Here is a 17815-nt window from a genome sequence, read left to right as displayed (position 1 = left end):
TTGAAAGATCACTCACCATTCTGATATTACCATCCTCTATAAGACCTCTTTTCGACATAAGGTAGAAAACTGTGCCTTTAATTTCAAATGGCTGGATTGGTATTTGAATGATGTGCAAATCTATTGACTCGACAACTTTCAAGAGGCTCATGTTCCAAAGACTTTGTGGTCTAAAAGATCTCCGCATTATGGCTGCTTGATAACTGCGGGAATGTCTTGTTGTAATGTGTTTTTGGTTTGATACGGAGGGCTGGGACAGAGTTACAAAATATGACGCAACTTTTGCTGTTGTTTGTTTAAAGATGCCACGACGACACATTACGAACTATTACAAAACACCAAATGAACCGAATAAGATTTTTCTTAAAGTAACATTCATCGACGCATTTCTCTCCTATCCCGCTAAAAGATACATAAACAGCATGGTCTGTATTTTAGTCATGGCGCTTTGTTCATCCGCAAGAGATTGCTGTGTGAGAAATTTTGCTGGCAATGGCGACAGCGATGAGCTTTGGGCAAGTGTAGTGGACGCATTTGCCAATATGACATAAGTTGTAAGAGCTGTTCATATATATACAATCCACATTTTATATATTTCGAATCAGCAAGTGAAAGGCACTAGTCAACGTAAACAATAGCAATGAATGCCAGAGATAAAACATGGATCCAAAAAGACTTTCAGCATTTCATCAACCAAATTAGGTTTTCAATGACCTGGATTATCATATTTTCTTACAATTGAACTGAAATTCAAGAAAGAACTAAATTTATTTATTCAAGAATGAAAAATATTTGCGACAGTAATTAAATATTGCTGCTTATAAATATCCTTTCAGGAGAAATTTAAAATTTAAATATGTTTCACGGGAAATACATAATGCAAACTAAAAAGATGCAAAGTAATACTGAAGAGCAAGGAATATTTCAATACTTTTAGGGTGTATTACATTCTAATCAAGATAATGGAATATCTACATTCAGTAACCTTTTCTCAAATCCATATCACGCTCATTCAAGTTATACTGTCACACTCTTTCCATTTACAAAAAATTGCAAGCATATGATAAAAAAAGGGTGAAACCTCTTCAAGTTGAAATAATCAGAAAAGAGGGAACCATAAAGATAATGAAATATCAACTTCGAAGTAAAAGTACAATCGATGTGCTAAAAATTAAAAAATTCACTACAATGCTAAACTACAAAATATTCTACCCATGTTTTCAAAAGACAAACTTCAGACATTAATTACACCTCACTACCGACAAAACCAAAAAATCCAAACAAATGGCCATTATAAACTTCCTTGAATTAAGTTGCTTTAGGTTTAGTTCATACTACTGGCGATATCCATAAGATTGCCAATTTGTGATTTGAGATCAGCAATGACATCAACCAATTGCTCTTTGTTTTCGATTATTTCCACTGACTGGGTGTATGGATTATAATGAACATGGAATGGCCTTGGTATGTGTGCAGCCCAAGATCTGGAAGAAATATCGTTGGGTAGATAGAAGCCACTACATCACTACATCGACGGAGGACGACATTGTTGTGAAAACAAAAGAACTGAAGTCGTCTAAAAACTAAGCCATTCTCCCATCTTTAAAGTCAACACGCATGCGCATCGTTATCAATCAGCATTTGATTCCAATTTGATAAATGATATTCCAATATAATAAATCACATTGTAAGCAATCACAATAAAGTTCTAAAATGTGGCGTCACCAAAAACATATTTTTAGAATTTCTGAATTTTAACCACACAACATTATAGATCACCATGAAATACTTTCAAATATGCGAAATGAGTCAAAAATGACTAAAATCGTTTAAGATATGGCCAATGAAAAACTTTAAGTTTGCTAACGGATTTAGTGTTATTTTGGCTCTGTTCATAAAGTTATGAACAGAGACCAAAATACAGAGGTTTGATGGGAAAGAGCCAATACACATATGGCCATATTTCAGCCAATTTGTTACAAATTAGACGGATGTTGCACATTTAGAGGTATTTCATGATGCTATTGCGGGCTATTGGATCTAAATTCAAAAATTCTAAAAATTAATTTTTATGACGTCATCACTTTAGAACTCTATAGAAATCGAATAATGATTGATTACAATGCCCATTCATGTTGACATCAAGGACGGGGAATGGCTTAGTTTTTAGGCCACTTCAATGACCATGAAACAACAACCGCATGGAATTTCTTGCAGATCCCATATCTTTGTTTCTTCACTCAAAATTCTAACTTTTAATAGCTATCATTGCGCAAAAACAATTTGACATCCTTCATGGCAAAATATGTATGGGTCTTTCGACCCATTGTTTCACTCTGGCAGCAAAAATATTATAACCAAAAATACGTGGATAAACCTTAGTCACTAACCAAGCACAATTGGTCAACTAATAAACACCGAAATGCAAAGCCTTAGAAGTTGGCTACTCTCTTAGGCAGTAAACGGCCTTCCTGAATACCTGAAAATAAAACATTACCTCAATTTCTCTTTGGCATCATCAAAGCTGTTTGCCACAAAATACACGGGTTGAAATTTGGTAATGGGGTACTCCTGAACACAAGCTTTTTCTGGATCAAAGGCCCGTCTCTCGCATTCACTACTCTCAATGCAATACTGCAAAAGAAGTTGAAAATATCTAGCAAAAGAATTTACTTAATTATAATATTGAAAAATAGAGATTTCACCACTACAATCATTTCTCTAGACGACAACTTCTTATAGTAATACTAATGAGGAGCGAAACCACAAAATAAAGACTTGTGGATATTCCTTCTATCCATTCATAATACAACTAACTGTCCTCGAAATAGAGTACCGAAGTGTGACGTCATCAAAAATTTATTTTTAGAAATTCTCAATTTTGACCACATAATGTGAAAGAGCGGCATAAAATACCTCTCAATGTGCATTATCAGCTAGATATATTTAAAATTTGGCGGGATATGGCCAATGAAAGTTTTAAAGTTTGCTAACGGATTACTGTTATTCTGGCCTGGTCCATAAAGTTATGAACCATAACCAAATTACAGAGGTTTGATGGGGCAAGATACAGTGCTCATGTGGCCATATCTCAGCCAATTTGTGACAAAATCAACTGATTTTGCGCGTTAAGAGGTATTTCGTGATGCTCTTTCAATTTATTGGATAGAAATTAAAAAATTCGAAAACATGTTTTTGTGACGTCATCACTTCTGTACTCTATAATCAAATAAGCTAAACACGTAATACTTAATGTCAATCAAACTGTTCGATACTATGGCTCAGTACATTACTTTTGTTCGATACAATATTTCATTTTTCACTCGGCATTTCATCTGAGCAAAATTGGAGAAACTTGTCAGACATAGGAATACCTGTAATTCTCCAAATGATGAAAGGAGTCCAGCTCCGTAAGCTTTCATCTCACCCTGTTGTCTGCACAGACCAAATTCCACAGTGAACCAGTAAAGCTACGACAATTACAAATAATCTACGTCATAAAAGATTCGACCTATACGCAGCTCGAATGGGGCCTAAATCAAAGAGGTAATGTTGTTTATGAATGATTCGATATTTGCGATTTGCCAAGTAATATGTACTGAAAATGATTATTCGTACTTAAGGACTGTCAGCCCAAAAGAATTCTAAAAGTTCTAACAACGAATAAAACGTGAATGCAGGAATAAGCGTCCCGACTTATTTTTGCGCGCCAACTTTCTAGTATCCTGAAGTGCGAGAGCGGTTCGCGGCAAGCCCATGCGTCTGACCCCCAACACTAAGGCATTTATGCGCAATTTCTTCCTGTCCAAGGGCTAGTAACAACCTTCTGCAGGGCAGCAAGGGCTACTAACAACCTTCTGCAGGTCCCTGGTTTAAGGAGAGGTCAAAAAAATTGAAATTGATCAAAGAGTCCGAACCAAGCCTTTTCAGTTCCCCACACGGCATGGGTTCTTTTGACGATAATTTAGCATTATAAAATCGATTTAAGACTCACAAATATCACATCGATAATAATGGAGCGAAGGGTCAGCTTGGCATTTGGTGAAATCTAGGCATTTCAACACATTTGATGGAATCTAAGTCGGTAATAAAAACTGATCTGTGTGTCATAAAGCTTCTATTAGACGAAAGGCTTTTTATATTTTTTTTTCAGTTTAGTCTAGGCGGGTTCTTAGTCAACGGGAATCTTGTATTAATTTAGGATTCAGGAACGTTCTAATTGCACTTTTAGGCTGACTTTGATGTCATTTTGGAGTTTCAAACCTTGCTCACTCATTTTTCTGACTTTTGTGTTGATTTTGTCACACTACTAATATATAAATATATACTGAAAAAATAAGTTGAAAGCATTCTCAATCATTTAAATAAGAACATTTTTATAATTGGCGTAAAAAGCTGATTATTTACTGAGAAAGTAGTTATATATCTCCTGAAAATTATTTATTACGAATCAAATTGTTTTTTCAACTGGTTGAAAAGGACAGATACTTTAAACTTCGCTTGATTTTAAAAAAAACTTATAATGTGGGAAAAATGCTGCTCTTTGACTCACCAATTATTATGATCAAGATGTTCGTGCTGTATTAGATGGCTTGAAAGGTTACAATCTCGAACACAATCTGAATGATCTGCCCACGTTGCAGAACCCTTTTCCAAACTATATTAACTAAAACGGTTTTAAAATGATGGCTGAAGCTTAACTATAATTTCTTCTCATAAAACGCGCGCAACTCTCCAAATCTCTCTCCCTAACTCCCTGATCACGTGATCTTACGTCACCGATAACAAAACAAAGCGCTATTTTCTACATATAATAAGACTTGAATTGAAGAATACCGTTGCAAGTTTCGTAACCCACTCGTCTGATATTCCAAGAGACAACAAGCCGATTTCCTAAACAGAATAAATATTATATTAGAAAGGCTATAAAAGAGAGACAGATTAATTCAAATTTACTATGGTTAAAAGAACATCAGTGAAGACAAATATATTACAGCGCTGCTTAAGAATACTATTTTTTCAAAGTACGTTTAATAAACTAAAACAAATTAGTTAAAATGTCGTTAGCAATAATTCCTTTGGCTATTTTGAAGAACCCCCTCGGCCCCCATCACCCAATAAGCTTTTCTTTTAAACCCTTCCAAACATCAGAGTAACGTCGGCAGAAGGTTAATGAAAAAGTAAAGCTATAACTTCGAACTTTTTTAATACTTCGAATTTTCATTTCTGTTGAAATGTAAATGAGAAATTTTAACCAGATTGAAAGTTTGAAATAAAAATCGATTATGTTCAATATAGTGTTTATCTGAAATTTCAATAAAATGTTTCAAACAAATTTTTCTCTTTTGATTGATCAAGCTCTAGGCAGCAAAAATGACCTGCAAAGTCATACTTTATTAAATACTTGGAGAAAATTTTATTGAATGGCTCACCTGGGAAAATCGTGCAAATTCTGGATCAGCAAACAGTGGGACATGACCGATGAGTTCGTGACATACATCACTACAAAAAAATGGTTTGGTGATGAATTTATTTGAAAGATTAATTTACATCTCAAAATGATTGAAAAATACCTTTTTATAAGTTTGTCAAATACTTTACCAGTTAAGTTATCTTTGTAAATGAAACTTCTCTTTAACAATTATCTATCCATAATTTCCACTCCTATGGAATTTATTTGTCATTGATATCATGTAAGGCAAATATCAAAACGGGGTGTTAAGGAAATGAAGGCTATTAAAAAGAGCATTATCTTGGCATGTGATATTCTAGGCTGGAGGCTTAACGTAGACTTTTTCAACAATGTTTTGGGCAATTATGATGCTTTAGGGATAGGGTGTCTCCACTTGCCTCTTGGCCCCTCTCCAGCCAGTGTGCCTTTAGTGATATACAAATTTGGTATTAGAAAAAATGGAACATCTTGGGGGCATCCATTATGTATGTACAGCCAGAGAGAGCTGGGAATAGGTTCAAGGATACGGTACAGAGAAATGGAGGTCCAAGGGAACGCGTAAAACACCCTTGTATCCGAATGCAAGTTTACATCAGATTTAGATTGATTTGGTAAAATTGTTTCTGTTAATAAAAAAATATATCTTTGAGCATTCAGCTAAGGCATCGAACAGCCTCTGTTATCCATGTTCCTTCTTTACATCGTAGGCGGGAGATACTAAGCACATTCAAACAGAGAGGGTAGGCAACTCGTACAAGCCTGTGCAGGTGAAACTCAGGATATCATTGCGTTAATAATCGAAATGAAGAATTTTTAGAGTTAATACTCAAAAGATGTTCCAATAAGAAAAGTTATACGGTACTCACGGCTCAGGGGTGTACATCGGGACAGAGGAGTGCCTGATGTATTGTGTGGAATGAAAGACACGAAAAGCCAGGCCAGCCAAAAAATCCCTTGATGATAAAAGACCAGCAACAGGTCTTAGTGTAAAACCTGTTTTTCCTGCAAAAAATAAATAGACAATTTAGTTTTGTGATTCTGTAAAAATATCTGATATTACGATGTAATTATCCATATTTGATAAAAAATTGAGATACAAAAATATCAAGAGTTTCCATATAATTAAAAGCAAAATCAGTGCACCATATTAAAGATAAAAAAACGATATATCTGAAAGCTTTTTAGGAAAACCCTTACACTATAAGCATAACATTGATTGATATATAGAAAAATCATTCCTAGAATAAGAACCTTTATAGGTAAGCCCCAAATAAATGTCATTCTCTGCAAGACCAAATAAACTTCATCAGAACCCCACCCCCACCCCCTTGCCACATTGTAATGTTGGAAATTAGAAATTAATGTATATGTTTGTCCTAATGTAAACTTCCTTTCAAAAATTGATTATCATGTTTATGAATCGAAACAAAACGGCGATTCTTACTTTTCAAAAAATTTGAGACTTTGCTCAGTTGAGGAATGGTGTCTTCCCTGCAAAAAACAAGTCCAATTATAAAATAGCTGTTGAAAGAGGCTAGCTGCATCCTGGGAGGGGGAGATAATCAAGTAGCGAATCAAGAACAAATTTTCTAACTTTTTTCAGGGAAAAAATTGCCTCTTCACAAGCATTCATTTTTGTCTTTATTCTTCAAGTTAAAATGCAGGATTGCACTTGTTTAACTCTGACCGTGCAACAGACCAAATTCACTTTCGCGCATGCGCTAAGTTAAACCATCCCTAACGTCATTTCTGCTATTACCCAAAAAATTATGACAATAAGATATTTCTGCAATAGTCAACAAGATGGATTTTCAGCTAAAGGTAAGACATACCAGTAGTTTATCGACTCCTAGATTTTTGAATTTCAAGAACTTTATAAGTTTTTCAGTAGATTTTTTCAAAAATGCACAAAGGTGATTAGTTTGTCTAATTTAAGGTTGTTGCCAATTACTTTGTTTATTGCTAGTATTCAGTTACCCAAAGAGCATGTGAAATTACTTTAACATCGGGGCAAGGAACAAGAGAGTGTTTTTAATGCTGTCAGAAAATGCATTAAAAATCTTGTTGGAAGTCGTTGCACTTTCTTGATTTTTTAAACTTTTTCCAGCGGAATATTTTCGAAAATTATTCTTTAATCTATCCCTCCTCCAAAAAAGGCTTGTCACTGCTGCCCTTGTAAAATTTACATGAAGTAAAAAAAACACTTGATTATGTCCATTGAAATATGATTATAGTAACCACTGGCATATTACGTTTTCCCTAACAGAAAACGGTGACGGCAGGCCAGTTTTGCTCCATAGCACACCACCTTGCTTATAACAGTAAGCATGTTTACAAAAGTATCATACTCATATAATATTAAAATGGCTATCGCAACGTAAATTTGATGAACTGAATGAGTATGAGAACATTCAGAATTTAATACCTGTAATCACAGTCACTCACAAGCTCTGGAAAAACAGAATTCAATTCTTTGCAAGCATGGGATGGAAATAACGTAGTCAATTTCTTGAAAATTGTCCCCCTGCAAAAAAGAAGTACACACTTTTGTACAAATTCTTTTACACATAACTGCGGAGCTAATGAAAATAACAGTGTACTGATCTGTCATGTAATACTCAATACCGTATATGCAAAGCTGTACACGCTCTTGCTGTATAAAACAAGACGATTTTAAGTTGCGATCCCGAGTTTTACCCTTAATGCAATCATCAGGCCACTTTTTAACTACTCCCTCTATGGATGTTAATATATCTATTTTTTATGTCCCTGGAAGTATCGGGAACTTCAATTGCTCGTGGGTGTCAATTAGGTGGCATTAGTTAGGGGGTGTTAATGGCTAAGCAATATATAGTAGTTAATAAAGATCGACAAAAGTTTACAGCCTTGGATCGTTTTTACAAACATAAGCTAAAGTTGTAGCAAATAAGAAACACCGCAATGCAACGAGGATGAACAACGATAAATACACGTAAATTAGTAAGCCAAAGTACACGTAAGTTAAAGATCCTGGGTACGAGTTTGGAATATTATAACTGATAAATTCAGGCTTTTATGACTGTCAAATAAATTTCAAACGTACCAAGTCTTGACTTCCTCTTCAGTATATTGAACGGTAGGGATTTCTTGGTAACTGAAAGAGATAACAAAATACAAGAGCTACTTTAATATAACAAACAAAATAATATAGCCCTTTAAAACCTGATCAAAGGCCAAGTCAAATCAAAGGGTGATTCTATCATTAGAAATGCTCGATTTATTTGACCCTTTTTAATCCCCCATTTGCCGAAAACATCCATAAAGAAAATCATTTGAATTCCGAATTCCTTGGCAAAGAATGAAGAAACATACTGCGAACGATTTGATTAAAGAAAGCAGATTTCATTAAAGATACTTTAACACCAAGCTTCTTAATTCTTAGATATTCTTTTTTTCACTTTCTTTCATTAAAAAATCAAAGCCTTTTTACACAAAGGGGTACCGAGCATGCTCTGTGAGTACATACCTACAGTCTTGTTTTCTGTCCTTATAGAAATACTCTCGTAATGATGTTCAAGAAGTATATTGTGATATCATAGCAACATAGTGCTTTGATAACCGTAACCCCAGTATTGCATATTTTTCCAACTTTAAATCTGATTAATACTGGCTGACAAAAATTTGCAGTCAAAGAAATAAAAGTATTTACTGCTTGTAATTGATGGCAATATCAGCAAATTCCTTTCTCCTTTCTCGATATACTTTGTCTGTGAAGCCCTATTAAAAATAACAAAATCAATCTGTCAGCATAGCAGACACGTAAAGTACAGAAAGAGAGACATGAAAATCGTCGAGTTTCCTTAAAGCATTTTGCTTGGACTTCAAACCTGGTTTTGCTTGGTAGAATTGGAATCGAATAGACACACGAAGAAACCAACTACAAGTGCTCTAATAAGCCCCCGAGTGGCTTCTTCGGGGGGGGGCTTGTTTGAAGGTGGGGGCTTATTCGAGGACTTTAGATTTATTGGAGAAACATATCGTAAGCGGAAAAAATACGTACAAATTGAATGAAATAAATAAAGATGGTATGAGGGTTAAAAATGCTATACTGTTATATTTGACGGAAGAGGAAAGGAAAGGAAAGAGAAGGGGAAAACATATAACAAAAAATGAGAAATATTAATGTCCCTCGTCTGTCCTTTACAGGACTTCTTAAGTTGAATGGGTCATGTTTTTAACTTGTATAGTGACTATTTTAACAGAGTTCAAGCTTACAGGGTGATCTGAGTCGAGTTCTGCTCCATAGCTCAGCACTCTGTCTGCAAACCGGTCTAGATCGCCAATTGTTCTTGGGAACCATGGCACTAAACGGAAAAACAACAATTCCGTTAATAATACTCTTTTAATTTCCTTGATAATTCTACAATATTCTTCATAGTTACAATGTTGCGCATAAAACTCCTACAAACTGATATCATTAACTACAAACATAGAAATTTTTCTATACATGATTAGCTGCATGTCATATTGGCAGGAGAGCGGTTTGGAACTTATACAGAGTCATTCTAAAAGCATCCCTTATAGATTTCTTTCGACTGATTGTGGCCACCTTAATTTACGATACTTGCGTCTTTCGATGGAAACTTAAGTGCTATGAAGATTCTAGGTAGGCTACAGCTTCGAAAAATCAAGTTTAGGAGAGAATCTTCTCCCTCCTCGTTTTTAGCTGTGATGGTATCGGCTTTTAGCCCCCTTAATAGGCCCAGGGGTGCCTACACAGGGGGGCTGGAGGGGCAGCTGCCCATCCTGCCCTCTTCGAAAAGGGGCAGAAGGGGCTAGAAGTTCCCCGGAATATAAGAAAATACTATAGAATCTTATCAATACTCAATGACCACTTAAACCACTCTCCTTATGTTATTATCTATTAAAAAATATTAGAAAGATGTTAACACCAGCCCAAAAACGCAAAGGATAAAAAATTTGTCTGTGACAAAATTAACCACAAGAGAGAGAGAGAGCGGAAAGATAATAGATGATAAACAAACGACGTGTTTCCTCAGAAGTACTACAGGAACCTAAGGAAGATAAATCGTTATAAAAATTTAGCGGACAATCAAAATTTTACAACCAGCCCATTTATTGCAGCCATGATTTTTTTATAAAACCAAATATATTGTGAATAGTGGCAAGGCCGTTTAATACCCATTTTTATGTATGGATTTGTCAACATTTTCTCTATGTTTAGAATCTTTGATGAACAAAAACTCAGCTGTATGGGTGGCACTGTATTCAAGTTAATATTTTATTATGTTACCCCAATCTCGCCCCCTCCAACTAAGGAATACTCGATTATTTTAATAGAAAAATTATACGATTTGCCCTCGGAATCAACATTGCCCCTCCTGCCCTAACCTTGTGCAGGCGTCCCTAAATAGGCCCCCAATATGATAATACCATTAAACTACCTGGATCTCCTCCGTGCTTTTGAACATTCGCCACAACTGGTTTAAGCTTACTCATAATCTTTTCACAAATATCTCCAAGATTGTCATTCTCGTCAAGATTGACCAGAAAATCCTGCTTTGCTGCATCATGTTTGGATGGTCGTGACTCCACTCGCAAAACGGTTCCGCCATTCTCCTGTGAGAGAGATATATTGAGTCGGAGGCCTGATAGAGGGAGGTAAGTACCCTGTCAGAAAATTGCGCCTAATCTCAAAGGAACCATATATAAAAGTACTGTCAATTTGTAAAAGCCTTTATGTACAGACTGTCGGTGAACAGATTCAAATCATTACGGAAATCTGCCCCCTTCTTATAGTCAGAGGTTTAGTGCTGGGGGGACTGAGCCGCCTTGCTAATGCCAAAAGTAGTCAATTTCTATTTTTGCTATTGTTTTTTACAACATTTTGCGAGCCCCCTCGTTATATTGATAGCATGCTTACAACCTCTGCAAAAACTCTTGAACTCTAACGCAAGGGCGAATTCGGCCACCCTTTCTCCCCTTTTCAAGCATTTTTTTTTGTTTTAAAACACTGTGGGACTTTGGGAAAGAGGCTTTTTCCTATGAGTCAAGTGAAATTTTCCTGAACTTTCAAAGTTGCTCTAGGGGAAGGGGTTTGAAATAGTGATATTTGGAAAAGGAAAGATATAATTTAAAAAATTACAACGCAGATTGCCCGGCGTTAGAAGCAATCTTGGAAGGTATTGTAGATTCTACCTTATTAATGAAACTGGACGCAACTGAAACTATGGCTGAGTGTATATTAAATTGACACTAGGTTAGTTATACCTTAACATCAATCACATACTGGGCGATCGGTATTGGAGGGGAGGGGCATTAGGAGTGTGGCATCCACATTGAAAAGAAAATCTGTTTCAAAACGAGAAATTTTTGGCAATCTAGGGGGGGCATTATCCACAAATTTTCAAACCTCTCGGCATATAAAATACGGTTAACCAACTTTGTTGGCAAAGGGGCCTGGAAACGTCTTTGAGCACCACAGCTAGCGATTGCTCCCTAGACTGGCAAAGGCACAGACTTGGGGTTATAAGAATCTTACCTACATCCAATTGGCATAAACATATTCAAAATCTGTTATGATTACGATATACAACTTTGATAGCTACCGGCAGTGAAAAAGTAGCGGATAAAGCTTACCTTAATGACTTTCAGGGGTGACTGAAGATTTTCCAAAGACGTGGTGAAAGAGAGTGATGTTGGGAGGATAATGTCATCATCAAACTTCTTCTTACTCTGTAACAAGAAATAATGACCAATATGAACATAATTGCAATTTACACCTTAAACAATGTATTATTTAAGAAGCATATAGCAAAACAAACAGATAACCAATAGTACATGCACATCTACCATGGAGACAGTGGAATTTAGATTTTGGGGGCTAACGATAGCATTTTAAGAAAAGCTAGGAGCAGATTTTCTGACATTTCTAATACTTTATGGGCTTTAGGGTGGTTGTACCACCCCCTGCCTCTCGGTCAGTGCACCCTGGAAAATTTAATTTTTACAATTCCCCTACCTGTGTCCCTTGCTTAGCTGAAATTGCAATTTAGTGATGAACTCAAATTTACCAGCAACTTTTATTTTACAAAGCTACTTTATTGAGAAGAATCGAATCTGGGATGTTGCTACTAAACGTTCCACTTTAGCACCAATTATTTTGGAAAATTGAAATAGCTAGCTCTAAAGTTTTTTTATCTTAAGATCTTTGTACACAGCTACCATTTTTGAAGAATCTCTAGCAATGAAACTATCTAAACATAATAAAAATGTTTATATATAAAACATAAGCCCCAAAGCCACCTAAAGCTCACTTGGGGAAATGAAACCAGCTCCCCAGACCCTTGGCAAATCCACGAGATCTGTCTATACTGTCGAACTAAGATGGTAAGTTGAATTTATCAAGACATAATCTATAAAGCTGTTATTGCACATAGAGGATCTAAAGCAAGATGTATGATGGAAATATGGGTTGAGGTTATGATTATATGGTGATGTATGGTTGAGAAATTTGGAAACTATCAAAGCAAAAACAAGATGTGTGATGTTTTTAATGTAAGTTTCAAATTGATATCATGTATTCAACGCGTATTCATCAAGAATATTTGATTGGTACTAAAGTAATACCAACATTCTAGAGCTAGATACAGATATCTGACTAATAGAAATTGGAAATACAAGACACCCGTATGCATACCTTTATCACTTGTTTAATGAAGGGGTCAAGGGGTGTCCAGCCCTAGAATCTGGGCATTTTTCAAGGGTTGGGTTATGGCAAAATGTTAAAAAAATTTGTATAATATGTTAAGGTATAAAAGCTTGGCAAAAATTAGAGAAAACTGCCAACCCTCTTTCACTTTGTAAATTTATGTAAATCATAAGGAAAGCTTTGATACCAACACATCAGAAGACTTTATCATCAGGTACCATCTTCTATCAGAAGGTTGGCTACCATGAACTTCCAACTATCCCTATCCTCAGAATAATTAAAATCTGAATTTTGGTTTGTTGTCATGCTCATAGGTAAAACTAAGGGGCTAATAGTAGAGATGGGCCCAAGAACCACCTCTACAGTGTTTTTGAAGGTACATCATCCCTCAGAAGACTTAGAAGAGCATAAAAGCTGCAGAATAGCTACATTATAAATAAGCTTTTGGTACTGCAAAATTTGAAGATGGCAAGACATAGCATACTAAAGCACTTTTGGTCTGACACTCTTCAAAGTACAAACATCAGATGATGACTGAAAGTAAGCTGAAAACTCAAATATCAAAGTGTGGATCAAAAGCAAAGTGAGAAGAAGAAAGATGCCTTTAATTAGTTGTCTTGTTTTTACAAATAAGTGACTGCTAACCTCTCACTTAGTTGAAGAGTCCAAGAGAGATAACAAACTCTATTTGTCTACACAAGTTGGTATTGTTTGTTTTGATGTAAACTCTCAGAGACAGGCTATGATGTAAACTCTTAGAGCCTATAGCTAGACCCTAACAAGAGAAAGGGAGAAAGGATTAGGAAGTGAGAGAGGAAAAATCAAGTTTGTTTACTTTTGTTTTGAATGAAAACAAGTTGTACAAGTCTGGAAGCAGGAAGGGGAAAGAGCATCCAGAAGTTAACATGATCTAGTGAGGGAGGACTAGTTGTGGGATTGAGTTTGTGTGTTAGACAAAGAGGCTTAGAAAGGGTAAACACTGGAAGCGTGTCTGGTATTTTGTGTATGTTTGCCTAATGATTTTGAAAATTGTCATTACTATAAGTTTTGGCACACTCTGGATTTGTGAACAAATGTTGACCAATTGCCAGATCATATCATACTTGGGTGTTTGGGTTATAATTAATAATTTTTAGTTATTTTTCTCAGGGTTATAACTTTAGCTACATAATCATTTTTCACAGTGTTGTGAAAGCACAATGTGGACCACCTGTTTTTTGTTCATATTGTTGTCTTGTTCAAACCCATAGCTATCTCTACCTGCTGGTGAATGGTGTTGAATGTTTTTCAAGGCTGCAGCACGTGGTCAAAGGCTGCAACCTTGTTATATATTTGGTTACATGAGATTGGTTACATCATATTTAAAGAAATTTAAACTTTAAGCCACTGCCATTATGAGAGCTACTTTGATAAATTATCAAGGTAATTAAAGGAAATCAAGCCTTTTACAGTCATGAGTGTTCAATTCAGCCCTTTAATTATTTCCTTGATGGATACTTCTTAATTAATATCCATTTCATGATATAAATTAGCCACTGAAGTGGAAGTTGATTAACTAGAAAAGAGCAAAAATTGAAAACATCAGGAATGCTATTAACAATTTAGACTGCTGTGGAGACAATTGAAATTTCAAAAGTAACTAAAAATCAATGAGAATGAGGTTTTACAAATGCTTGTACTGTTGGTAGAACTCTACCTACAAGTCTCGTGCAAATAAAATATTATCAGAGGTATTGGCCTGTTGTGTCCCCAAACTTTTTGTGGAGTACACTTTTTTTAAAAGAACCAAGAAATTTTATTTCAGGATGACTGTTTTAATTTTTTTGAAAAGCTGAGGCTGAATTGTCCTAATTTGTTCTTAGATTAATAGCGTGTAAACAGTGTGAACAGTATGTGCTCAGGCCTCATTTGCAAACAATTTTGAATATTCACCAAAAAAGCACCAACAAATGGCAGATCCTTATTTTTGAGACAAAACGTTGTTCAAAATTGCATTTTGCAGAAGCTCAGCTTCAGCTTGTTCTTAATTTGTTCTTAACTTTAGACCAAGTTTGAGGCTTGTGTTGTTATAAAATTGTTCTTATAAAAAGAAAAGAGTGTTTAGTGTTTTTACCAGATTTGGTGCCAGTCACAACAACTTATTCAACGTTAGGAGGCTGCGGCCCCTTCAGACCCCCTGTCATATGCTAATAGCTTTATTCCATTTTTGTGCGGTGTGACACCCTTGCACTCCAATATTTAACATCCTCAACTGTATATTCTGTGACTGTATATGCATAGGAGCTATTTCTAACAACACCTGTGGGAGGCAGTTTTACAGAAATGACAAAGAAGCGTGAATGCTTTCAGAATATGCTCATTTCTGCAGGAACTCTTTTTAAACCGACCCCCATTAATAAATGCTCGACCAAATGAATTTATCTACGCATTTAAAATTCATCACTTATAAACGCGTGCAGGAAAAGCTAGCCGATACGCTAAAATCCCCTCAAGATAACAATTACAATACAACGAAAAACGTAGGTGGTTGACCATGACTGCCGCAGGTAATGCAAAGAAATGAACAGTAAGGGTAACGAAATTTATGCGACTAGACGAGTGCTTTATGTAAGGGTATTTGAACTGTAAAATTTATTTATGATCTTGAACAGTTATTTTGGTGATTGTAGTTGTAAGATCACTTGACGAATTGGGTATTGACTGCGAATTCAACTAAATCCTTCATTGGGCATTTAATCTTTTCAAAATGAAGATATTTGGCCTAGCCGTTTCTTCAGCAACGTGGAGCCTTTTCGCACATACAAGTCAACCTGTTTTCAAGACAATTTACCTATGAAAAAGATATCTGACCTGATAAATGTTTCCATTCTCTTTAATATCGTTTTCTTCTATCTTTCTTTTCTTGGGGTTAGATGCAGTGTCCATTTTCTTGTTTTTCGCAAGATCCTCAAACCACCACGATGCAACGAAATGCAAATTAAGTTTTGATTGAAAACAAATCATCACGTGGTTGTAACAGGGGGTGTGTCAGCCAATCGAGGCTCGCTAAACGAGACAGCCATTAGTCATGAAAACTACTACAATGTTGTCTACAAATTTAGGTACTGTACTATTATTTGACCAAAAAACCTCAAGGAGGATTAATTCTGAAAGGGAGGGATCGAAACTAAATTGCATGTACAATGAAATCTACCGATCATGAATTCTGTAGGGATCAAATAATTTTCGTAATACAAGTGTTCGTTGTATTTAAAAGGATTGTTTTTCATACTTCGTTAAGTTATTAATAGCTAAAGTTAATAGTAAGTGGGGTTTGCGATAGCGGGATTCCACTGTTATTAAAGTAGAAATAATCAAAATAAAGGAAAGCAGACAAATACAGTATATTGCCATTTGCTTTTCTATTTTTAGCATATTGTGTCCAAACAAAGCAAGATACTATTTTGTACACAAATTTTAAACGGGGGCCCTCCCCCTCCCTTTTGGACGACCACTTACAATATGTCGATAGAACCTCCTAGTGGAATCTTTTTTTGACATACTCTCAGACCGCTGAAAGCATGTAAAAAGTTTTACTTATGCGATTAACATTTATATTGCAGTTCTAGGAAGTGCCAGAAATTAGAATATTGAACTGGCCACTTGTGCATTGAAACAAAGATTGTTCACTGGCATCAAAATAGAATTCTCTAACCCTGTAAATTATACTGGCTCCCCTTTGTCTCGATGTTTTTTTGTCAACAAAAACACAGCTCTTTGAAATTAAAACAGACAAAAATTTCTCATCGTGTGCTGTTTGTCTTTTCAAAATTATGAAGTCTATTCAAAATGTATTTGAATCTGACTCAGGATATCATAGTGTTATCAATGTTTTGCAAAGTTTATCTACAGCTATCGTTCTAACTGCGTCATTCTAAAAAGGCAAATCAGCTGTAGAATTTCAGGTGTGTTTGTGAAAGTTCCTACAGTGTCAACGCTAAATGTCAAAGAGTAGTGGGGTAAACTTAAATTTTAGGCCACATAATAATATTTTTTTTCTGACTTTAAAAATACACGACTAAAAATAAAAGAAAGGGAAAAAGGAACATAGGACATGGGAGATGGTGGCTGTGATTTTATGACTGATAAAGGAGTTTGAAATTTTTTTATCAATTAAAACAAATCGACCAGTTTTTTGGATGAATTTAAGCGTCAGCAGGAGTATATCTTTATTAACTTCATCTGGGAAATTTTTGTCACCATACAACAAAATCTGCATTAGAAGACTATTTTGGAGGTCGGTATGTCCATATGGTCGTATTAAAGCAAAAACTCCAGTGAGAAGGTCTCTACGTGGTACTGCAAGGGAAGGGCAAAGCAACAAAAAGTGTTCCATATCCTCAATACCATCGTTCGTAGGGCACATGGGATTTATGGTATCCTTAAAGTTGTTCTATAAATTTGTGAAAATTCAATTTACTGAGACCAACCCTGAGTTGAGTGAGATATGATAAACCTATCGGGTCATGAATGCCAAATATAGATCTTGCCGGGGGTCTGATTATAGATAGGAGCTTCTTTTGAAAACAGTAACAGACGGTGCTTTTTTTGAAAACAGTAAAAGTCTAATCTCAGGATCAAGTTCATTCCATTCGGACAAGCAATGATGGTTG

General features: G+C 35.6%; 1 protein-coding gene across 1 annotated transcript; it reads right to left on the bottom strand.

The window, feature by feature from the left end:
• Positions 1-665: 665 nt before the first annotated feature.
• Positions 666-16163, bottom strand: LOC135682684 (phenylalanine-4-hydroxylase). The gene is made up of 14 exons (XM_065197673.2): positions 16014-16163; positions 12092-12187; positions 10897-11071; positions 9707-9795; positions 9141-9208; positions 8535-8585; positions 7878-7976; positions 6897-6943; positions 6319-6454; positions 5433-5502; positions 4837-4893; positions 3375-3470; positions 2498-2634; positions 666-1484 (listed from the first exon to the last, which is right to left on the bottom strand). Exons 1-14 carry the CDS (start codon positions 16086-16088, stop codon positions 1325-1327), a joined length of 1356 nt encoding a protein of 451 aa, XP_065053745.2. The 5' UTR covers positions 16089-16163; the 3' UTR covers positions 666-1324.
• Between the last annotated feature and the right edge of the window lie 1652 nt (positions 16164-17815).

The sequence above is a fragment of the Rhopilema esculentum genome, chromosome 17 (assembly GCF_057945365.1).
Source record: "Rhopilema esculentum isolate cy_ngs chromosome 17, ASM5794536v1, whole genome shotgun sequence".
Classification (NCBI taxonomy): domain Eukaryota; kingdom Metazoa; phylum Cnidaria; class Scyphozoa; order Rhizostomeae; family Rhizostomatidae; genus Rhopilema; species Rhopilema esculentum.
Note: the sequence above shows the minus strand (reverse complement) of the source record. Positions and strands in the feature narration are given on the sequence as shown.

What these genes read in the sequence shown, in the direction of transcription:
- LOC135682684 (XM_065197673.2), bottom strand. Translation starts at nt 16,088, where the DNA reads ATGGACACTGCATCTAACCCCAAGAAAAGAAAGATAGAAGAAAACGAT. An exon ending in AATTTGCACGATTTTCCCAG is followed by an intron (nt 4,894 to 5,432) that starts GTGAGCCATTCA and finishes TATTCTGTTTAG; the next exon opens with GAAATCGGCTTGTTGTCTCT. An exon ending in GGGTTACGAAACTTGCAACG is followed by an intron (nt 3,471 to 4,836) that starts GTATTCTTCAAT and finishes TAATTGTCGTAG; the next exon opens with CTTTACTGGTTCACTGTGGA.